The sequence below is a fragment of the Schistocerca gregaria genome, chromosome 5 (assembly GCF_023897955.1).
Source record: "Schistocerca gregaria isolate iqSchGreg1 chromosome 5, iqSchGreg1.2, whole genome shotgun sequence".
In the NCBI taxonomy this organism is placed as follows: Eukaryota; Metazoa; Arthropoda; class Insecta; order Orthoptera; family Acrididae; genus Schistocerca; species Schistocerca gregaria.
Genome location: NC_064924.1, coordinates 599,629,582 through 599,655,183, shown reverse-complemented (window position 1 = coordinate 599,655,183; position 25,602 = coordinate 599,629,582). Strand labels below are relative to the sequence as shown.

The 25,602-nt window shown below is 40.6% G+C and overlaps 1 protein-coding gene across 4 annotated transcripts in view; it reads right to left on the bottom strand.

Moving 5' to 3' along the window:
- LOC126272484 (enhancer of mRNA-decapping protein 3) overlaps positions 1 to 25,602 on the bottom strand; it is a 90,667-nt gene that overhangs the window by 12,819 nt on the left and 52,246 nt on the right. For all 4 annotated transcript variants that reach the window (XM_049975369.1, XM_049975368.1, XM_049975370.1 and 1 more), the window contains exon 7: positions 5,966 to 6,183. In XM_049975369.1, the coding sequence (XP_049831326.1) occupies positions 5,966 to 6,183 (218 nt within the window). The remainder of the gene's footprint in view (positions 1 to 5,965; positions 6,184 to 25,602) is intronic.

Sequence of the window (25,602 nt, the reverse complement as noted above, 5' to 3'; positions counted from 1 at the left end):
ACGGTGTGTGAACAGTATGGATATTTGGAGTTGTTTTTGTGAGGTCTTTCAATAAAAAAATTGTTAATGTTCCAAAATGGTGTTCTTACTAGCTTTTTCAGCATCACAAACAATGTAAAAATGGTAAGTCTTACAGGATACACTGGCAAACAAATAGCGCATGAATAACAAATCCTGTCATAAATACTGAGACAGTTCTGCGTATCTCCCATAATTATGCTTTTAAAGAGTAATTTTCTGGTCTGATCCAAAATCTAATTGTAATGCTACAACACAAATTGAGTGTCCCTATGAAACATATCACACCATCTAGACAGTTTTTTTCTCCCTTCTGTAAAATTCATATTTTGCTGGTTACATGGTATTATTTCTTTAACGATGATTTATTTACACACAACTAATTTCTTTTATTTATTTATTTTTAATTCACATCAAAATATCAAAGTATTACATGAATTTGTTGTATTATTTCATGTGAAGTAATTTGTATGTAATGGATGTAAAAATAATCCCGTATGGTAGGAAATATGGAAAGAGAACAACAAATGAATACAGACAGTCTTAAGCTGGACTGAGGTGTAGAGATGGATGGAAGGGATATGTCTGATTGTTGAAGAAAAGTCTGTTATATTTTGGACAGTGCTTTCTTGTAGTACTGAATGTACAAAGTAATGTGGAGAAGCGAACACAAGTTTTGAAGTGCTCTTAGTCTTTGCTGGGATTTGGAAATGTGATGATGGATTGAGTGTCAATATGCCATTAACAGGGGAAAACTATCTTAGAAGAAAGATTAAGAAAAGGCAAACATACTTTTCTAGCATTTGTAGACTTAGAGAAAGCTTCTGACAATGTTTACTGAAATACTCTCTTTCAAATTCTGAAGGTGGCAGGGGTTAAATAGAGGGATCAAAAGGCTATTTACAATTTGTACATAAACCAGTTGGCAGTTACGTGAGTCTAGGGGCATGAAGGGGAAGCAGTGAGAAGGGAGTGAGACAGGGTTGTGGCTTCTCCCCGATGTTATTCAATCTGTATATTGAGCAGAGGCTGGTTTGATGCAGCTCTCCATGCTACTCTATCCTGTGCAAGCTTCTCCATCTCCCAGTACCTACTGCAGCCTACATCCTTCTGAATCTGGTTAGTGTACTCATCTCTGTCTCCCTCTCCGATTTTTACCCTCCACGCTGCCCTCCAGTACTAAATTGGTGATCCCTTGATGCCTCAGAACATGTCCTATCAACCAATGCCTTCTTCTACTCAAGTTGTGCCACAAACTCCTCTTCTCCCCAATTCTATCCAATATCTCCTCATTAGCTATGTGATCTACCCATCTAATCTTCAGCAATCGCCTGTAGCACCACATTTAGGAAGCTTCTATTCTCTTCTTGTCCGAACTATTTATCGTCCATGTTTCACTTCCATACATGGCTACACTCCATACAAATACTTTCAGAAATGACTTCCTGACAGTTATATCTATACTCTTCTTCAGAAACGCTTTCCTTGCCATTGCCAGTCTACATTTTATATCCTCTCTACTTCGACCATCATCAGTTATTTTTCTCCCCAAATAGCAAAACTCCTTTACTACTTTAAGTGTCTCATTTCCTAATCTAATTCCCTCAGCATCACCCTACTTAATTCGACTACATTCCATTATCCTCATTTTGCTTTTGTTGATATTCATCTTATACCCTCCTTTCAAGACACTATCCATTCTGTTCAACTGCTCCTCCAAGTCCTTTGCTGTCTCTGACAGAATTACTATGTCATCGGCGAACCTCAAAGTTTTTATTTGTTCTCCATGAATTTTAATACCAACTCCGAATTTTTCTTTTGTATCCTTTACTACTTGATCAACCTACAAATTGAACAACATCGGGGAGAGGTTACAACCCTGTCTCACTCCCTTCCCAACCACTGCTTCCCTTTCATATCCCTCGACTCTTATAACTGCCATCTTGTTTCTGTACAAATTGTAAATAGCCTTTAGCTCCCTGTATTTTACCCCTGCACCTTTAGAATTTGAAAGAGTATTCCAGTCAACATTGTCAAAAGCTTTCTCTAAGTCTACAAATGCTAGAAACGTAGGTTTGCCTTTTGTTAATCTAGCTTATAAAATAAGTCGTAGGGTCAGGATTGCCTCAGATGTTCCCATATTTCTACAGAACCCAAACTGATCTTCCCCGAGGTCTGCTTCTACCAGTTTTTCCATTCATCTGTAAAGAATTCACGTTAGTATTTTGCAGCTGTGACTTATTGAACTGATAGTTCGGTAATTTTCACATCTACATCTACATCTACATCCATACTCCGCAAGCCACCTGACGGTGTGTGGCGGAGGGTACCCTGAGTACCTCTATCGGTTCTCCCTTCTATTCCAGTCTCGTATTGTTCGTGGAAAGAAGGATTGTCGGTATGCTTCTGTGTGGGCTCTAATCTCTCTGATTTTATCCTCATGGTCTCTTCGCGAGATATACATAGGAGGGAGCAATATACTGCTTGACACTTCGGTGAAGGTATGTTCTCGAAACTTTAACAAAAGCCCGTACCGAGCTACTGAGCATCTCTCCTGCAGAGTCTTCCACTGTAGTTTATCTATCATCTCCGTAATGCTTTCGCGATTACTAAATGATCCTGTAACAAAGCGCACTGCTCTCCGTTGGATCTTCTCTATCAACCCTATCTGGTGCGGATCCCACACTGCTGAGCAGTATTCAAGAAGTGGGTGAACAAGCGTACTGTAACCTACTTCCTTTGTTGTCTGTCAATGCCTGCTTTCTTTGGGATTCTAATTATTATATTCTTCTTGAAGTCTGAGGGTGTTTCGCCTGTCTCATACATCTTGCTCATCAGATGGCAGAGTTTTGTCAGGACTGGCTCTCCCAAGGCCGTCAGTAGTTCAGTAGCAGGTGATACAAGAAAACATTGTAGCTATTCAGTTCTGGTGTTAAACTTTGTTTTGCTTCTCAGTAAATTTAATCTCCTAACCGAATCCTACATCATCATTTACAAAATACAATGAACAGTAAAAACTGAATCAATAACTAAAAAGAACAACTTGAGATTCTGTACATATTATTTCCCTCTCAGCCTTAAATTCTCTCATGGTTAAAAGTTGGTACCATGCTATTTAAACTGACTGTGAAAGTGTAAGTGCTTAACTGCAAAATACCACACTGAACTACAGATAAAATATGGACAATGTAATTATGGAGTTGTTCATTTCTCTAAGTACATTCATATTCAATAGTTTCGATTACTTATACTTAATGATAACATAATTAATACAATACAGTACCATAGTTGAAGTTTCTTAATAAATTTTTTATGTTACTGTCTTTTTAAGCTTTAAATTTTATGTGCAAGTAGCTCCATAAATTTCAATATGTCAAGTCAATTTATACATCAGTTACTGTCCTATGTAAGCTGCATGCATTTACACACACTTAACTTCATGCTGTAAAAGACATACTCAATGTACTTAAATGACATTTTTCACAGAAGCCAGAGTAGCAGTTCATCTTTCAGGTAGTTGTCGATATATGACATTCTTCTTCTGTATTTGTATTTGCCTTTTTCACATAAAAAAGGTGTGTGTGTGTGTGTGTGTGTGTGTGTGTGTGTGTGTGTGTGTGTGTGTGTGTGTGAGAGAGAGAGAGAGAGAGAGAGAGAGAGAGAGAGAGAGAGTTAGTTTCTGACACACAATGCTCAACAACAGTACTGCAGATTCCTTATGTACAAACTATTAATAATAGCAGATTATGTTTTACACATTTTGCTCTATATAAACAGTGAAAAAGTAGCATTAGGATTGATTGTCACTGTCAGCAGCTGCAAGTGCAGTACTCTGACATACATCACATGTGTTCACGTGCATGAAAACAGTAGTGCAGCATGCGTAGGCAATCATATAGTGGCAGTACGTAACATCATTGTCAACTACTGATGAGCAGTTAATTAAGTTAAGTATTAATCAGTTTAGTCTGTTGTTCTGTGAGGCAATGCACTTGCCAGAGTTTGCTGTAGCTTTGTTGGTCATATGCTAGACTGTTATTTGACGACTGTGGAGTAAGTCTGAGTTAGCAGAGTGCATTCTTCACAGTGTGTTGAAATGGTGGCAAAGATTGGTGCTAAAGATTGACAGACATAATCTTTAACATTCTTTATTACCTCCTGATGTATGGGGTTAAATTCATGGAAACTATCTTTTGTGTACTCTGTCTGACATTTCTGGCCCCCATACATAGCTGTATCTCTTCTCTTAATATCTGGCATATGAGAGAGGTGAAGTCACAAAGGCCTTCCACAACTGCCATAGGATCACATTCTGAAGTCTGTTATACCTTCTTCATCTGACTTTTTTTTTCTGTTTCATTCCCTCGCAATGCTTGCACCACTTGAGGTATTATTCTACTGTTGTTACCCGCTTTACAAGAAGAGCTTAGTACATCGTCTTCTGTGACCCATTTCATCAAATATGAGTTTCTATTGGCTTCTGTCCTATCAGGTTCACAATGTTGTACAGGGCGAAAACATCCTGCATGTCAGAGTGTGTTGTTTCCCCATGACAATAGGCCCCGTCTGCAACTGTTCTTCCACTAAGTGGTCTTGCTGCTTATTGATTCCAGCTCAGCCTGGAATTTATACCAGCTGTTGAGCCGCTTTTCATTGTGCTCGCACCACTGTTGGGCTGTGCCAACTACGTAGAAGTACAAATTTGCCAAACACATCATGCTATCTCATCTGTCACATTTGGAGACTCTGGCGTATCTTTGCAGCCATTTCCTTGGGTCCTGTCCATCATGTCCAGAAAATACTAATGGATGGCTGATGGTGCAGCTGACTCACAGCTGCCTTGGAATCCAATGGTAACCTGAATATATGGACCTTGGGAATGATGTACTGCTTGTTCTCATTGCCAAAGTGAAGCCATGGTGATGTACATGTTTTGAAGTAGCCTGTGTCTCCACCAAACTCTAAATCCATAAGCAGGGTCACCAATGAAGTACAATACTTAGCACTGAAAGCATGATTACAGACATCAACTTCCAGCCAGAAAATAACTGAGCTCCTGGACAGACAGTGCTGCTATTTATACAAACATTACTTGTGTGAATGGCTGTGATTATGACATGACAATATAGCTTGTAAGGTGCAAGTAAAAATCAAAATTTAAAACTGTGTATGTGCTGTTCATGACAACCCTTCTATTTATTTGCTATAAGGTTAGATTTTACTTTTTTGTGCTATTCTCTCTCTCTCTCTCTCTGTGGTGTGTGCGCGCGCCTGTGCGCGTGTGTGTGTGTGTGTGTGTGTGTGTGTGTGTGTGTGTGTGTGTGTGTGTGTGTGTAGGGGAGGGGGAGGGGATGTGTGCAAATTTTCTGTTTGTCCTTTCTATTTTGCAAATTATCTGTTAAAGATATTTTCAACACTGGTCAAGTCTATTGCAAAACTTCCACAGAAAATTATGACCAATACATGCCCACAACTACAGCTGTTTACAATTGTGATAAATGTTTTAAGAATAACTACACAAAATTGGGAAAAAAACAGTTCAAGAAACTGTTGAAATTATACTCATAAAAAGGCTGGTCAGTATTTAACTTCAGGAGATACAACAGAGTACTGCCAACAGAAATGCTCTAAACAGAAAACGGTTTATCTAGTTTTTTAACTATTTCTTGTCTCTTCAGGGAGGTAGTGGTAACTGTCTGGAGAGGATGGAAATAGTCAAAGACCTGAAATCTACCTCCCCTTTCCCAGTTTCCTCATACAATCTGGCTTTCCTCCCAGAGAAAAGGGCGGCACATTCCTGAAAGCCAGGAGGAACTTTTTTTCTATTTTAAGCATTATTATTGAAAATACTGCTCGCCATGCCTTTTGAAGGTAAGTACTGGTCAGCCCTTTCATCTCTCAAAAATATTCTAAACAGAAGTTTAAAGTATCCATTTGGCAAACAAACCTTCAGTATTTGTAAGGATGGTGTTTCCTGTAAACTTATAAAGCTGAAGTTCTGTTCTAACTTCTGGCACCATATTGAGTTGATCCAGTAGGAATACAACTGTTTTCACACCATGGCTAGCCAACTGCCGAGCACAACTTATAGCATAAGCACCCTGACGATGTGGGCCACATAATGCTACTACAGTTGGCCACTGGTGAACATTGTGAGGGTTGAGCCTAGTAAAAGAATGAATACAATGAAGTAATCAGCTACATATATTAACAGGAACATAAATGACCTGTAGTATTCAAGTTAACAATAAAAATAAACAAACTAACTACACTATAACACACAAAATAAAATTTAACAAACACTAAATCATGTAACTGAAGTAAGCATGCTCACTGCTTTTCAAGTGATTTGAGAGTATTAATTAAGTTCACTTTGTTTATTTTTGAAGGAGTAGTGCAGAAGATGTCTTAACATTTCCCATGGGCAAAAACTGGTTGCAAATTTATTATTAATCAACTTGCAGTTATTCCTTGTGTGGTGGAAATGGGGATTTTACATGAGAACTTAACATGCTACTTGTATCTTTCCTGTGTTGCCACTTATCTGTTGCACAAAGATTTGGGTGCGATATGATATGCTGGGTGGTTATAATTAAAGTGCAGCTACCCACAGAGGTCCACGGTGGGCTGTGAAACTTAGTAGATATGTTAACGTGTTAATGCAGAACTGATGTGCGCTGGATAATTTTTTTTTTATTTTGGCCACCAGGTGCAAATCTGAGGCGGCACAGATCTCAACGCCTCTGATGCTCATACTGAACTAACTGTGGAAGTGGTGGTTAATACTATTATCAACATTATGCCCTTCTCACTTGTTTGACCTTTCCTGCCCATGTCCCAGTCCTAACCAATCATAGATAGAAATATCTCTATGCATCTTTCTTGCATTCACAGTGCCAAATGTGTACCTGGTAGCTGAAAAGGCAACCTTTTTTTCCAGCATTACTGCATTAAAAATATATACCAAGTTCCACTTCCATATTCCAGCCCACACTGGACCTCTGTGAGTAGCTGTGCTTTAATTATAACCACCTGGTATTGTTGCTGTTGTTGTTGTTGTGGTGGTGGTGGTGGTGGTGGTGAGTCTGAAGATTGGTTTGATGCAACTCTCTGTGCTGTGCTATACTGTGCAAGCCTCTTCATCTCCAAGTAACTACTGAAACCTATGTCCTTTTCAATCAGCTTACTGTATTCATCTCTGTCTCCCTCTACGATACGATTTTTACCCCCCCCCCCCCTTTCCCCCCTGGTAATCCCTTGATGCCTCAGAATGTGTCCTACCAACTGAACCCTTCTTCTAGTCAGGTTGTGCCACAAATTTCTTTTTTCTCCAATTCCTACTTCGTACTTCCTCATTAGTCACCCAATCAATCCAACTAATCTGCAGCACTGTTCCATAACACCACATTTCAAAAGCTTCTATTACCGTCTTGTCTAAACTGTTTATCGTCCATATTTCATGGCTGCACTCAATACAAATACCTTCAGAAAAGACTTTCTAAGATTTAAATCTATATTTGATGTTAACAAATTTCTCTTCTTCAGAAACAGTTTTCTCACCATTGCCAGTCTACAATTTATATCCTCTTTACTTCAGTCACTATCAGTTATTTTGTTGCCCAAATTGCAGAACACATCTTCAGCTTTGTGTGTCTCATTTCCTAATCTAATTCTCTCAGCATCTAATTCTATTATCCTTGTTTTGCTTTTGTTGATGTTCATTTTATATCAACCTTTCAAGACACTGTCCATTCCTTTCAACTGTTCTTCAAAGTCCTTTGCTGCTTCTGACAGAATTATGTCATTGGCAAAAGATCAAAGTTTTACTCTGAAATTTTATTTACTGCTTGCTAAACCTACAAACTGAATAATATTGGGGATAAGCTAAAAGCCTGTCTCACTCTCTTCTCAAATCTGCTACCATTTCATTCGATTTGATTATCGTAACTGCAGTCTGGTTCCTGTACAAGTTGTAAATAGCCTTTTGCTTCCTGTATTTTACCCCCACTACCCCCAGAATTTCAGAAAGAGTACCTAAGTCAACACTGTTAGAACAAAAAGTCAACACTGTTAGAACTTTCTCTAAGTTTACAAATGCTATAAACATAGCTTTGCCATTCCTTAGCCTGTAGTCTAAGACAAGACGCAGGGTCACTATTGCCTCACACATTCCTAAATTTCTGAGGAATCTATACTGATCTTCCACAAGGTCGGCTTGTACCAGTTTTTCCATTCTTATGTAAAGAATTCATGTTAGTATTTTGCAACCATGATTTATTAAACTGATAGTTCAGTAATATTGACACCCGTCATCACCAGCTTCCTTTGGAATTAAAATTATTATATTCTTCTTGAAGTCTGAAACTATTTCACCTGTCTAATACATCTTGCACACCAGACTGTCTGCAGTCCTGATGGAATGTAGACTCCCACCACATTTCAGCTTCCTCTTCTTTGCTTAGTACTTGTTTTCCATTATCGCTATAGATACTCATACCTCTGCTTCTCTTATCTCCATATTCCTCTTTAATTTTCCTGTATGCAGTATCTTTTCCCTAGAGAAATATGCTTCTGAATCCATACATTTGTCCTCTAGCCATTCCTGATTGCCCATTTTACATTTCCTGTCAATTTCATTTTTAAAATTTTTGTATTTCCTGTCATGTGTTCGGTGACTGTATTTTTATATTTTATCCTTTCAACAATTAAATTCGATATGTCATATGTTCTCAAAGGATTTCTACTAAGCCTTGTCCTTATGTGTGTGTCATTCTCTGCTGCCTTCCCTGTTTCATCTCTCAAAGCTACTCATTCATAATCATCTGTATTCCTTTCTCCTGTTCTTGACAACTGTTGCCTATTGCTCTCTTTGAAACTCTGAACAACTTCTGGTTCTTTCAACTTATCCAAATCCCATCGCCTTAACTTCCTACCTTTTTGCAATTTCTCCAGCTTTAACCTACAGTTCATTAGCAATAAATTGTCATCAGAGACAACATCTGTCCCTGAAAATGTCTTACAATTTAAAATCTGGTTCTGAAATATCTGTCATACTATTATGTAATCTGAGACCTTCTGGTATTTCTAGGTCTCTTCCAAATGTACAACTTTCTTTTGTTATTCTTAAACTAAGTGTTAGCAATAATTAAATTATGCTCTATGCAAAATTCTACCAGGTAGTTTCCTCTTTTATTCCTTTCCTCCAGCCCATCTTCAATTATTATTTTTTCTTCTCTTACTTTTCCTGATATCTAATTCCAGTCCCCAATTGCTATTAAATTTTTTGTCTCCCTTATTCATCTGAATAATTTATTTTATCTCATCATACATTTCTTCAATCTCAATCTCTTTGCTACCTGTGGAGCTAGTTGGCAAATAATCAATTTGAAAATTTTCAAAAATGTTCAAGTTGTGAATTTATACATAATTGACAGTTCTGTTCTATATTTGTTTTCTCTCCATATTTTGGTGGTAGTACATTGTTTTGAGGGCTCATTTTCCCAAAGCTGAAGTGTATATGTATGTGATCAGCAATTGATTTTACGTTTTAAAATTTCTTTAGCTTATCTCAAATGTCCAATTTGTGTTATTTTCAATGAACAGATTCATAGTGAGCATGTTCTGTATAAATGATGTTTGTTGGACCACAGATATATTGCGAGGCCACAGATTTTCAGTTTTACTTGCTGCTGATTTAGTTTATATTTTTATTTGGCAGTGTTTCCACACAACATGCTACATTTACTGTAACTGAGCTATTATTTGTTTGTTTTAATTAATAACAACACTACTTTTAACACTATTTCCAAACACAGGATGAGATCGCTGAAATTTACAGCTAGAAACTGTCTTTACAGTACAACTTCTGAAGCCTGTAATTCAGCTAAATTTGTAGTAAATGATTTAAGAATGAAGTATACATCTGACATGGAGAGGGCACAACTTGAGAAATATATCATGTAGCATTAGTAAAATGCACTGGCTAGCCAAGTCCCAGGAAAAAGGGTTTGAAGCTTTACATCCACTTTATATACTAGTTTAATGTTCTCTTGAACTTGTGAAAAAAAAGTAGCTCATTGACAGTACACCCAATTTTTTACCTGCAGATCCAGGGTAAATCCTGGTTTCTGTCATAAGTTTTTAGAGTTATATTTAGAAGGATTTTTAAATAAAACGTATAACCAAAACCACTGCAAATAAAATGATTAATGATTTTATTTTACATATAATGCAACGGTTGGTTGGTTGGTTTGGGCTATACAGGGACCAAACTACAGGGTCATCAGTCCCTTTCTCCAGACGCAAGCAAGGCTCAAGAAACACAAACACCCAACACCACACCACAGCCACTCTGCATCACATTAAAATGTCCACCCCAAAAAGACAAGGCGAGATGAACACATGTAGGGAAAAGACAACCACCACGACAAACAAATGCAAAGAAAGTGCATCAGAGATAAAATGGAGGGAGGGTGGTGACCTCAGAGAGAAGGCTAAATGCCCACCCTTAGATGGTACGATAAAAACTCCCCCTCATGAATAAAATGTAAAGTAAATCTGCTGTTACGGCATTGTCACCCAACACTAAAGGTAGGGTGCTGGGAAGGTTAAAAGTCCGCCGCTAAAAGTGGGCAGTCCAGCAAGATGTGGACAACAGTCATATATGAGCCACAGTGACACTGAGGTGGATCCTCGCGACGGAGGAGGTACCCCTGTGTTAGCCATGTATGGCCAACGCGGAGCTGGCAGAGAACCACAGGGTCCTTGCAAGAGGCCCGCATGGAGGTCTTCCACACATTCGTAGTCTACTTAAGGGCACACAGTTTGTTGTGCATACTGAGATTATGTCAATCCGTCTCCCAAAGCTGAAAAAATTTGCAGCGTAATAATTATCGCAGATCAGTTACAGCAATGCCGATACCCAGAAGAGGTTTCTGTGTAGCCTGTCTAGGTAGCCTGTCAGCAAGTTCTATTCCAACGAGGCCTGGGGTCCACATAAACACCACAGAACGACTGGACTGTTCCAGGTCATAGATGATGGACTCCTGGATGGCCACTACCTAAGGATGGTGGGGGTAGCACTGGTTGATAGCTTGTAGGCAGCTTAAGAAGTCAGTACAGAGGAGAAACGATTCACCAGGGCACGAGCGGATGTGCTCAAGAGCACGACAAATGGCCGCCAGCTCTGTAGTGAAAACACTGCCGTCATCTCGCAAGGAGCGCTGTTCATTATGTCCTACATAAACATATGCGAAGCCAACGTGACCATCAGCCATAGAGCTATCAGTGTAAACCACTTCATGGTACCGGTATATGCAAGAATTGAGAGGAAGTGACAACAGAGAGCCGCAGGGTTAACGGAGTCCTTAGGACCATGTGAAAGGTCCAGGCGAACCTTCAGCTTAGGTGTACACCATGGAGGTGTACGTGAATGGACCTCTAGTATAGGTGGTAAAGGCAATGACTCCACTTCAGACTGAAGAGATCAGATGCAAAACACAATCTTAAACCCTGACCTGGGCCTCCAATGCGGGAGATAAAAGGCATGGATGGGAAAAGGAGACAGTAATTCGAATGCTCAGAAGAACTACAAATGTGTGCAACATAACTGGCAAGCAGTTGTGCACGCCTAACCTTCGATGGAGGGACTCCAGCCTCTAACAGAATGCTGGTCACCGGACTCGTCCTAAAAGCTCCTGTTGCCAGTCTAACGCCACAGTGATGCACTGGGCCGAGTAAACACAATGCTGAGGGCACCGCTGAACCATAAACCAGACTCTCACATAGTCAAGGCAGGATTGAACAAGGGCTCTGTAGAGCTGCAGCAGCATAGAGCGATCTGCACCCCAGTTGGTGTTGCTCAGGCATTGGAGGGCATTGAGGTGCTGCCAGCACTTCCACTTCGTCTGATGAAGATGAGGAAGCCATGTCAATCGGGCATTGAAAACCAGTCCTAAGAATCAATATGTCTCCACTACCATGAGTGGATCATCATTAAGGTAAAGTTCTGGTTCTGGATGAACAGTACGACGCCGACAGAAATGCATGACACACAACTTCGTGGATGAAAACTGGAAGCCGTGGAATAGACCCCATGACTACGCCTTGTGGATGGCTCCCTGTAGGCGCCGCTCCGCAACATCAGTGCTGGAGCAGCAGTATGAAATGTAGAAGTCATTTGCATACAGAGAAGGTGAGACCGACTGCCTGACAGCTGCTGCTACACCGTTAATGGCCATTAATAATAGATATATACTCAATACAGATACCTGCGGGACACCATTCTCCTGGATATGGGGGAACCATGGGAGGCACCAACTTTGACATGGAAATTACAGAGCAATAGGAAATTTTGGATAAAAATCTGGAGCGGGCCCCTGAGACCCCATTCATATAATGTGGCAAGGATATGTCATCGCCAGGTCATGTTGTAAGCTTTTTGTAAATAAAAAAAGATGGAAACCAAGTGTTGGCATCTGGAAAAGGCTCTTCGGATGGCAGATGAGGGAAACTAGATAATCATTGGTAGAGCAACCCCGGCGGAATCTGCCCTGACATGGAGCCAGTAGGGCACGTGACGCCAGGACCCAACACAACCGCCGACTTACCATACATTATAAAAACTTACAAGAAACGTTTGTGAGGCTGATGGGTCAATAGCTATCCACATCAATGATGGTGCTCTCCCGCCATTGCGATGGAAAGACGAAATTGCACCAGATCCAGTTGAAGATGTTGCTTGTCAGCCAAGAGATGTTTGCTCATCAAACTGTGGATCCAATCTAGCCCAGAAGCTGTGTCGGGCCAATGCGCAAGGACGCTGAGGAGCTCCCACTCTGTAAATAGGGCGCTATGAGGTTCACTGCGGTGTGACACGCACTCAGACAGACTGCATCAAGAGAACAAGAAGAAGACACAGAAGAACCCAAGTCATTTGCATAGATTCCGTTTGTAAGAAACACCTCAAGAAAAATCAGTAGAATCCTGGGGAAACACAATGTGAAATGTTTCTTCCGATCTCCTGCAAAAACCTTTACTCTACTGGGTTCAGTGAAAGATGACCTAGGCCTTTGAAAACCAGGCGTTCATCAAATTCCCTGTCAGTGCGGAAAATCATACATTGGGGAGACAGTCCGCACTGTAGAAGGGAGGTGTCGTGAACACAAGCGCCATACTGAATTACGCCAGGTCACTAAATCAGCCGTGGCTCACCATTGTATAAAGACTGGCCATACTATGGACTATGAAAAAAACAAAAATACTCTGTCAGTCCTCCTACTTCTGGGACTGCGTTACTAAAGATGCCATCAAAATCCAACTACAGGACGATCTAATTAATAAAGACAGCACCCTTCAACTAGCCAGGCTCCCTGCACTCAGCCTGGAGAGAAAGATGCGGTCCCAGAGATCGAGGACCGCCCCCGACGGCGGCAGCAGGGAGACTGCAGACCCCAGTTCAGACTCAGGTGCAGCTTCCCCACCATCTGCAGTAGCCGCTGCACCAGTTGCACCAAAGACACAGGGAGAGGAATGGTGGAGGGGGTAAAGGATAGTATATACAGGGCGCCAAGACCAACAGCACATCATTTGTCAGGAACCACCTGAAGATGGCAGCATTTACGTCTGCCGAAATATTTTGGAGAAATTACGACGCTACCATGTCGGATATCCGAGAACTGCCCAAATTGGAAAATGCCAGGAAAATTTCAGATCACATAGTTTTTATTGTTGTGGATGAGTTCTTTCTCGGCATCAGATTTTTTTTTTTTCAGTCAGTATGTCCGCAGTAAAAGCTATGTTTTCTCAACTATCAACATCTCTTCACAAGAAATCAAAGTTGAAGATTCCGGTGCAATCAGACCACCACCACTCAGCAAGCCTATCTAATGAACAATCGTGTCTCTTAACAGTAACTCAGCTTTTCGCTATATAATGACTGCTTAGTAATTTTATCTACCACTTCTCCTCATGCTTTCCTTATTAACTAACATATTCACTTCAACAGTCTTTAACAACATAAACATTCCAACCTTGGCAATATTCCATAAATAACTGGCATGTGTATTTGAATTTATTCGATACAACCAGTTAAATGTAGAATATGGGAAGCCTGTTTGTACTATTATGTGAATAGTTCCTGTATTGCCTTGAATTCTCTGAAACATCTGCATATCAACAGTTAAACTCTTCCACAAAAGAAATATGTTAAAGTTCTGATGAACAACTCGCACCTGTTCACATACAATAATAGTTAAAAAAACACTAATGGCTTTTTAATGACAATAGTACTGTACTAATATCTACTTCTCTAAAAATGTATTTACTGTTACTTAACTATTTTAAAATACAATATTAATATAAGTCTTTTCATTAGCTGCATCAGATATAAAATAAAATCATTAATGATTTCATTTACGATACTGTTTGCAGGTACAAAAAATTCCACCAGACATGTTCCACTTTATTGAAGTAAAGCATCCTCAATGGTCTGTAATTATGTTATTTACAGTTTGACTTGTTTTAAGATTGAAAAACAGTTCATTAACAATATACTGATTATTACTTACAGTGAGTTCTGCCCAATTTCTCACCTCCATCGGGAAACGCCATTGCTAGCGCATCATTGAGGTTTTTCTTCTTTAGATACTGATAGTTGTTGTCTAGTTGCTCTGCAGGACTAGACATTTTTATTTTTTTCACACAGCACTTTTTTTTCGTGGGGGATGGATAAGCCATGATGAGTGGACAGAAGTGTGTGGTAATGTGATGGAGTGTGAGTTGAAGACGAAGGTGAGGAGCAAGAATCGAAATGAAACTGGGAGCGGGAGATTGGGGGTGTGTGTGTGTGAGAGAGAGAGAGGGTGAAGGATGAAACAGGCTCTTTTCTTTTTCATGCAATTTCATCAATTATTTTACATAGAGTCTGGTTTCCAATATTTATTGGTCACTGAGCAACTGCTTATTCTGTGTTAATGCTTTGGGTATGTGGAAGAAATGGAAAGCAATTATGGACAACATGGCCATACAAATGAATTCATTTACAATAGTTTTGGTTATTCATTTTATTTAAAATTCCTTTGAATTATAACTGGATAAAAATGTTTTTGGTGGAAGCTGGGATTAAACCTGGATCAGCAGATTAAAAAGTAAGCATACTGCCAATGAGCTATTTTTACACAAGTTCAAAGGAACATTATACTAGTCTATAAAGTGCATGTGAAACTTTGAAACCTTTTTTATGGGTCTGGCTGGCTAGTCTATTTTACTACTGCTACAGGATAACATCATTTAGGTAAATGACAAGCCAACCAATCCTTACTCCAATCTGAATTTCCCAAGTCATGCCCTATCCTTGTGAGGGGAGAACATCCACTCTTTAAGCTCTAATGTAAATTACCTTAGGTATTCTGACATGTTACGGAACTATAATCATAAGCATCTAAATGACACTAACCAGGACACCTTAATTATGGACTTGCACTGACCTGGCGTTACAAATTTAAATAGGGCAGAACTAGTGATGAGAACTACTGAATACCCTCCCTCGAGTGATGATGCTGTATCTGTAAGATAAATAGACTGCCAAACAGCTCTACATAGTAATTTTCAAAAAAATTGCCCATTATAAGCTTGAGGAGGACCTACCACACACAAAATGGTAGCAGTTATACACATCAGATTATGAGAATGGATAGTATCTATTCGTTTATATTATGTTATCAATAACTGATTATTTTCATTGTTAGATTATGATAGAGAGATTTATATCAGATATTAAACCACAGTTTTAATGGGGCATGTGCAAGGGGTAAAATCAGTGATGAAATCAGATTATTCAAAAGATCTTAAAAATTCCCCCAAAAATTCACTAGTTAAAGGAAAATGTGAAGGGCATAAATGTGTTAATGAAGCAGTAGAAAATCACACACGGAATTCCTGAAGACACTAAAAACACATTATAAGTGTATTGTTCCATAAAAACACGGGAGAACTGCCGGATATCAGAAACGTCCTGCCACGATATTTTGGCACAGAGTCTTCAGGCCATTTTCAGGTGAGTGCCACTGTAGTAGTACTGGCGATCACGCGCTGAGCTTCGCTAATTAAAGCCGTACTGAAGTGACATTGCGCATGCGCTGCTCAGCGTGCACGTTCATAACGGCTCTGTGCGCTGCGCCTCACGCCCTCCACTGTGAAAGCCTGGCGTATTGGTATCAGGTCGATTTCCATCTTTATTCAGATAACTACGTTGACTACGAAGTTTCTCTATAACAGGATTCCAAGCAGAGTTAAGCTGATAACCGTTATCTCGACTGATGAGAGTCTCATTGTCAGACAATATTATTTCCACAGATTCATTGATAATCGAGCTGATGTGTGGGCCAAAATTTTTGTGTCGTCATAATTCATGGAATGGTCTGTGGAAATACAATGTTCGGAGATTGCGGACTCGGTGGTTTGGAGAAGGCGAGTATGCCGTAGGTGTTCCACAATGCGTTCCTGCACAGTTCATGTTGTTTGCCCTATATATGATTTGCCGCATTCACACAGAGTTTCGTAAACACCTGGTTTAAGCAGGCCCACATCGTCTTTAACGGATCCCACCAGTGATGAAATTTTGGAAGGAGGGTGAAAGATGATTCACTTGATACTTTCTCAATATTCTGCCTATCTGTGAAGAAATACTCCGAATAAATGGTAGATAAACAGTCGACCTGAAGGCCTCTTCCTCGTTCCGTCGTTTGTAGATCTTCATCACTCTGTTCACTTGCCTAGGTGTTTTTATGGAACAATCAGTATGCCAGGAAAACTTTAAACATCACATTATAAGTGTATTCATTATCACTAGTGAAATAGCTTGAAACATAGTAAACAATGAAAGTGAAAAAGAATATCCCCGTCGTTATAATATAGCATTAAGAGAGCACTGAATGCTGATGAGCTACTCAAAGACAGTATGTGAATCCTTCATAGAACATTTTAGTTAGGCATGCTGAGAAGTTTTTGAATCAAAACTAACAATAAAATCAATTAAAATGGACAATTCATGTTTTCGAAGGAATGTAACACAATATGAGGTAATGAAAATAACCTCAAAACCAAAAATAGAATGTCTAGTGGCTGTGGTGATACATAATCTGCATTACACAAAGAACATAGATTAATTAATAATACCAGTAACATATTTAGTGAACAGTTCAAATGGCCAATGGACCTCTCCTGATATTTTAAAAATTAATGCAATACCACTAACATATAAAAAGGGAGCATCAGCTGACATACATAATTGCAGGTGAATTTCATTTACTTCAATGCCTTGCAAGCTGCCTGACAATAATTATAGACCAAATGGAATCTTTCTTCTGGAGTTGCTGTCTATGCAGGAGGAAATGAACATGTCTGATGTTTTTTGAAGTAATACTGTGTAGATCATGATAGTGTACAGCATTCTGTTTCAGAACATGGGACAAGAATGCTACTAAAATGTGGAAAAATGCAACAAATTGCCTGTAATGTCCTATGTAATAACTCATATTACAAAAAAGGTTAAACCTTGAAAGCTTTGTGGAAGCAGGATCATATTGCTGGAAATATTGAGTCAACAACACATCAAATAATTTATAGACAACCAACAGAAATCAAAAATAATTTCTTTGAATATTAACTTGAAAATATTAATCAGTAGTTCTAATTTCTTGTTATAAATGCTTTCCATGGCACTGGGAAGTAATTAAACAAATCGTGTCACTGTGGCAGTTTGTTTATGAAGTATTATCATCATTACTTACAATATTTCTGCATTGTACAAATACAGGTTAGCAATAGCAGCTGTTTTCCAAGAACTGTTAAACAGGTTGGATAAGAAGAAAGTCATTAGGAGTTTTCTAGATTTATCTAAAGCGAAACTCGCACATGATGCACACACACACACACTTCATTTTGAGCACTGTGAACCTCAGCCCCATCTGCTGACATTGTAAGTGAGTAAATCTACAAGACTAAGACTCATAAATGTGAGGATACAACAGTTTGTCACTGGCAATGGAAGTGCTACAATGTGCATTGTTTACTTGGGGTGCACAAGACCCCAAACTGGTGAAAACTGAGTAGTATCAATCTCTGTGATCAGGACAACAGTACCAAATCTACAATCTCTGTGCAAATTGAAGGGGCCAGAAGAAGAAAGTGTTAACTCAAAAATATGTATTTAGTGTTACTGGATGTTAAATGATTGGGTAAATTCAAAGACAAGTGTGTAAACACAGTAAGACAAAGCAATTGATATTAAAAAAAAAGTGAAGCACCCATAAGACCTAGTCCAATGTCGACATAACACTTGTGCACATGCATACTATCAGTGTGTATCTACATGACTAGCGAACCTGGATATGCTCCGCAGTTGCTAAATATGTATGAGAATTAGATACACGCCCTAATCTGGGTATCTCTAGGAACTATGTCAGTACGCAAATTTTGGTTCCTTACTGATATTTTGCACAGTATTGAAGGTATAGAACTTTAAAGTGTAATAAATTACACAGAATATGAATGAAAGGAAATCTGGTAAGTTCTTAATTTTTATGATATTCTAACAAACATTTGTACTGGCACAAGTTATATTTTTAACATATATAGTTTCAAATACTAGCAAAGAGAGAGAGGGGCTGGCCAGTACTTACCTCAGCTCAGTACAGCCGATAGACACACGAAAAACAGAACCGAAAATTTACGTTCCTAGCTTTTGGAACAAATGTTCCTTCATCAGGGAGGAGAGAGGGGAAAGAAAGGGAAGAAGGGAAAGTGGATTCAGTTACTCGCAACCCAGGTTATGAAGCAACATTGAAAGGAAAACAGGGAGAGTAGCAAGGATGGTGGCAAGGTTGTCAGAGGGAAGCCAAAAATATTCTACTGTAAGAACTGTGGCAGCTTCAAACCAAAGATGTTGCATACAGGAGTAAAGAGGTACATAGTATAAAGATAAACACAACTATGTAGGATGAAAGGATGCGTGAATGACTAAAGAGGGAAGGGAAAGAGGAGAAGACTGAAGAGAAAATGGGCATGGCGTGGTTTAACGTAGGTTCAGTTCAGGGGGATGGCGGGATGAAAAGATGTGTTGGAGTGCAAGTTCCCATATCCGCAGTTCAGATGGATGTGTTGGGAAATTTTTTTGAGCCATTTGGCTTCTCCCACCCAACACCCAACACCAGTCCCTCTGAACTGCAGAGATGGGAACTTGCACTCCAACACATCCTTTCCTCCTGCCACCCCCTTGGACTGAACCTACGTTAAACAACCTCACTCCTATTTACTCTTCAGTCTTCTCCTTTCCTCTTTAGCCATTCACACATCGTTTCATCCTACATAGTTGTGTTTATCTTTATACTATGTACCTCTTTACTCCTGTATGCAACATCTTTGGTTTGAAGCTGCCACAGTTCTTACAGTAGAATATCTTTGGCTTCCCTCTGACAACCATGCCACCATCCTTGCTACCCTCCCTGTTTTCCTTTCAATGTTGCTTCATAACCTGGGTTGCGAGTAACTGAATCCACTTTCCCTTCTTCCCTTTCTTTCCCCTCTCTCCTCCCTGATGAAGGAACATTTGTTCCAAAAGCTAGGAACGTAAATTTTTCGGTTCTGTTTTTTGTGTATCTATCGGCTGTATTGAGCTGAGGTAAGTACTGGCCAGCCCCTCTATCTCTTTGTCAGTATTTGTTTCACATCTTTATATGAGATTTTCCATTAAACATATATAGTTTTTCTGTTAATACTGAACGCAAGAAAGAAAGAACTGTGCTGTGAAAATCTGTGGACATAGAACACACACACACACACACACACACACACACACACACACACACACACACACCAATCTGAACTGTCCGCAACTTTGTAATGCTACCCATTCGTAGAGCGAAACTATGAGAAATAATGTTATTGAAGCTGCTATGCTCAAAGATATAGCAGCTGGAGAAGTCCTCCTCGCATCCCATACACCAATTACCCAACTGATTTACCCATTCTATTTAAGCTGTCTTGGTTAAAGCCTACTGTGAGAAAGAAAACAAAACTGCACATTTATACAGAAAAGCAAAGTACAGCATTTTCTTTTTCCTAGTTAGTTTGAATATAGAACCTGCACATTATATATATATATATATATATATATATATATATATATATATATATATATATATATATATATATATATATATATATTAAAAACAAAGATTCCAAGACTTTCCCGATTCCAAGACTTACCAAGTGGGAAAGTGCCGGTAGATAGGCACAATAAAACACACACACACACACACACACACACACACACACACACACACACACACAGAATTTCTAGCTTTCACAACCGACAGTTGCTTCTTCAGGAAAGAGGGGGAAAGACGAAGGATGTGGGTTTTAAGGGAGAGGGTAACGAGTCATTCTAATCCCGGGAGCAGAAAGACTTCGCTTGGGGGAAAAAAGGACAGGTGTACACTCGCACAAACACACATATCCATCCGCACATACACAGACACAAGCAGACATTTGTAAAGACAAAGAGTTCGGGCAGAGATGTCAGTCGAGGCGGAAGTACAGAGGCAAAGAAGTTGTTGAAAGACAGGTGAGGTATGAGCGGCGGCAACTTGAAATTAGCGGAGGTTGAGGCCTGGCGGATATCGAGAAGAGAGGATATATTGAAGGGCAAGTTCCCATCTCCGGAGTTCGGGTAGGTTGGTGTTGGTGGGAAGTATCCAGATAACCCGGACGGTGTAACACTGTGCCAAGATGTGCTGGCCGTGCACTAAGGCATGTTTAGCCACAGGGTGATCCTCATTACCAACAAACACTGTATGCCAATGTCCATTCATGTAAATGGACAGTTTGTTGATGATCATTCCCACTCTTGGTGGAGTGGGGAGGATTTCATGAAGGATGGATCTCATTTCGGGGCAGGATTTTAGGAAGTCGTACCCCTGCTAGAGAGCCACATTCAGAGTCTGATCCAGTCCCGGGAAGTATCCTGTCACAAGTGGGGCACTTTTGGGGTTCTTCTGTGAGAGGTTCTGGGTTTGAGGGGATGAGGAAGTGGCTCTGGTTATTTGCTTCTGTACCAGGTCAGGAGGGTAGTTGCGGGATGCGAAAGCTGTTTTTAGGTTGTTGGTGTAATGGTTCAGGGATTCAGGACTGGAGCAGATTCGTTTGCCACGAAGGCCTAGGCTGTAGGGAAGGGACCGTTTTATATGGAATGGGTGGCAGCTGTCATAATGGAGGTACTGTTGCTTGTTGGTGGTTTTGATGTGGACGGATGTGCGAAGCTGGCCATTGGACAGATGAAGGTCAACGTCAAGGAAAGTGGCATGGGATTTGGAGTAGGACCAGGTGAATCTGATGGAACCAAAGGAGTTGAGGTTGGAGAGGAAATTCAGGAGTAGTTGTTCACTGCGAGTCCAGATCATGAAGATATCGTCAATAAATCTGTACCAAACTTTGGGTTGGCAGGCTTGGGTAACCAAGAAGGCTTCCTCTAAGTGACCCATAAATAGGTTGGCATACGAGGGGGCCATCCTGGTACCCATGGCTGTTCCCTTTAATTGTTGGTATGTCAGGCCTTCAAAAGTGAAGAAGTTGTGAGTCAGCATGAAGCTGGCTAAGGTGACGAGGAAAGAGGTTTTAGGTGGGGTGGCAGGTGATCGGCGTGAAGGGAAGTGCTCCATTGCACCGAGGCCCTGGACATGCGGGATATTTGTCTATAGGGAAGTGGCATCAATGGTTACAAGGATGGTTTCCGGGGGTAACAGACTGGGTAAGGATTCCAGGCGTTCGAGAAAGTGGTTGGTGTCTTTGATGAAGGATGGGAGACTGCATGTAATGGGTTGAAGGTGTTGATCTACGTAGGCAGAGATACGTTCTGTGGGGGCTTGGTAACCAGCTACAATGGGGCGGCCGGGATGTTTGGGTTTGTGAATTTTAGGAAGTAGGTAGAAGGTAGGAGTGTGAGGTGTCGGTGGGGTCAGGAGTTTGATGGAGTCAGGTGAAAGGTTTTGTAGGGGGCCTAAGGTTCTGAGGATTCCTTGAAGCTCCGCCTGGACATCAGGAATGGGATTACCTTGGCAAACTTTGTATGTAGTTGTCTGAAAGCTGACGCAGTCCCTCAGCCACATACTCCCGACGATCAAGTACCACGGTCGTGGAACCCTTGTCAGCCGGAAGAATGATGATGGATTGGTCAGCTCAACTCCTTTGGTTCCATCAGATTCACCTGGTCCTACTCCAAATCCCATGCCACTTTCCTTGACGTTGACCTCCATCTGTCCAATGGCCAGCTTCACACATCCGTCCACATCAAACCTACCAACAAGCAACAGTACCTCCATTATGACAGCTGCCACCCATTCCATATAAAACGGTCCCTTCCCTACAGCCTAGGCCTTCATGGCAAACGAATCTGCTCCAGTCCTGAATCCCTGAACCATTACACCAACAACCTAAAAACAGCTTTCGCATCCCGCAACTACCCTCCTGACCTGGTACAGAAGCAAATAACCAGAGCCACTTCCTCATCCCCTCAAACCCAGAACCTCTCACAGAAGAACCCCAAAAGTGCCCCACTTGTGACAGGATACTTCCCGGGACTGGATCAGACTCTGAATGTGGCTCTCCAACAGGGATACGACTTCCTAAAATCCTGCCCCGAAATGAGATCTATCCTTCATGAAATCCTCCCCACTCCACCAAGAGTGTCTTTCCGCCGTCCACCTAACTTTCGTAATCTCTTGGTTCATCCCTATGAAATCCCCAAACCACCTTCCCTACCCTCTGGCTCCTACCCTTGTAACCGGCCCCCGTGTAAAACCTGTCCTATGCACCCTCCCACCACCACCTACTCCAGTCCTGTAACCCGGAAGGTGTACACTATCAAAGGAAGAGCCACGTGTGAAAGCACCCACGTGATTTACCAACTGACCTGCCTACACTGTGACACTTTCTATGTGGGAATGACCAGCAACAAACTGTCCATTCGCATGAATGGACACAGGCAGACAGTATTTGTTGGTAATGAGGATCACCCTGTGGCTAAACATGCCTTGGTGCATGGCCAGCACATCTTGGCACAGTGTTACACCGTCCGGGTTATCTGGATACTTCCCACCAACACCAACCTACCCGAACTCCGGAGATGGGAACTTGCCCTTCAATATATCCTCTCTTCTCGATATCCGCCAGGCCTCAACCTCCGCTAATTTCAAGTTGCCGCCGCTCATACCTCACCTATCTTTCAACAACTTCTTTGCCTCTGTACTTCCACCTCGACTGACATCTCTGCCCTTACTCTTTGCCTTTAAATATGTCTGCTTGTGTCTGTGTATGTGCGGATGGATGTGTGTGTTTTTGCGAGAGTACACCTGTCCTTTTTTCCCCCTAAGGGAAGTCTTTCCGCTCCTGGGATTGGAATGACTCCTTACCCTCTCCCTTAAAACCCACATCCTTTCGTCCTTCCCTCTCCTTCCCTCTTTCCTGAAGAAGCAACCGTCGGTTGCGAAAGCTAGAAATTCTGCTTGTGTGTTTGTGTGTTTTATTTATTGTGCCTATCTACTGGCACTTTCCTGCTTGGAATTTTTGTTTTTAATATATTTTTCCCATGTGGAAGTTATATAAACTATCCCATGGCCATTTCAACGTTTATTAGAGAATTGTGTAACAATTTGAAGTGAATCTCTAAAGAACTTTTCAAGATTTCTGGAAACAATGTCTTGCCTAGTCTTTATAAAGGGTGTAAATAAATTCCCTTTACAGACTTTGAGGACTTTTAGTGAGGACCAAGAGAATTCATAGGAAGTCATGCACAGAAACATATCATTTTCCCACAACATACAAAATATCACAATACTTTGCTCTAGGGCTCCTGCTGCTTGTCATCTGAGCCCATTTACAAGTAGGGATCAATGCGACAGCCACCGACCAACACAGATATGATACCTCCGTATCATATTCTGGAACAAACTGTCACCAATCCCTGGTCCTCCAGCATCTGCTTCTGCCTCATATGCCACAGGGATCTCACATCACAGATTTCATGTGACCCCCAAAGATAGCAGTCTAGAAGGTTCAAGCTGGGACAGTACGCAGGCCACGCAATCAGTCTAGTATAAGCAAACCACTGTTGTCCACCAAATCAATGGTTGACTTGATCTCAGACCATAAGTGAAAAATGTGGTGGTGCATCATCATGCTAGAGTCACGTATTTTGATGCACATGCACTGGCGCATCTTCTATGTGGCCATGCAGTATCCCTTGAAGGAATCTCATGCACATGGTACCTGTGAGATGTGGTGGAAGAAGGTACGGCCCAACCACAAATACATCCAGGAATCTTGACGACTCTACTGTTCCTGAAATGCATGGAGGTGTGCAGCATGAGGGTTTTCATCAGACCACACATGATTTTTGTGGGAACAGCGATCACCTTCCCTTGTGAACTTTGCTTCATTCGTGAAAAGGATCAGCCGTGAGAAGTCGGACTTGTCCAAACACTCTCATTCTGTACTGTTGTGACTAGTTACAACTGTACAGTAGTACTGTATGAAGAAATACCACAAGCACAACAGTAGGTACACATCTCTATGGCTAGATCACAAACAACTGAATGGCATATACACAAACCAGTAGTGGGCATAGGACACCACGTGATTGACAGATGAAACACGCAATACCTTTGTCAGTGGTGCCGAAAATGTGGGAGATTTGACTGTATGATGTGGTATTTTGTGCATAGAGGGAAAATATTATGTTTTTGGATGTAAGTTCTTAGGCTGAACTTAATCATCTTGGCCCAAACTACAGTCCACAACATCTGTAAAGGGAATTTAGTTACACTGTACAGTAGTACACATTGGAGCTGCAATTCTCTGGGACCAGTAAACTCACAATTCTTTAATAATCCAATACCCGTGTATAGAACTGCTTCAACTGTCCAATTACTTTTATCTCCTGTGTATCATATAATGATATATTTTGCAAGCACATTCAGCAATATATCTGTACATACTGTCTGCAAAGTGTATTGTGAATAAATTAAAGAGAGTAATACATTAAAATGTTATGTCTGATGATGATTTCTCCTGAATGAACAGCAGAAATGTTGTAAGCAATAAACTTATTTCCTTTTGTCATTTTGTGATTGGTGACAGTAACAAAAAGTTTTGTAAATGTTTAAAATTATGTGTAAAGTTTATTTCAAGTAGCTCAGTACTCTAATTCTCAGACACTGGATGAATGATGCCCGTGTATTTGCACGCTGTCAGTTATATTGGCTCAAGACATACACACAGTTTCTAACAATAACACTTTTCTTATTGTGTTGGAACTTTCAATACCAAATTCTACCCATTAATGAGCACATTATGACAGCATTTTAAATATTTAAATTCAATGAATAATAAATGAAATATGTTGCCCCTTGAAACTGTTAGGTAGGCAATCTGCAACTGGTACCAGATTCTGGTTTAGCTGTGTGGTAATGTAGATACATATAATGGCCACCGGAGAGCATTAGCATTGTTAGTGTTGTAGGATATATAAGG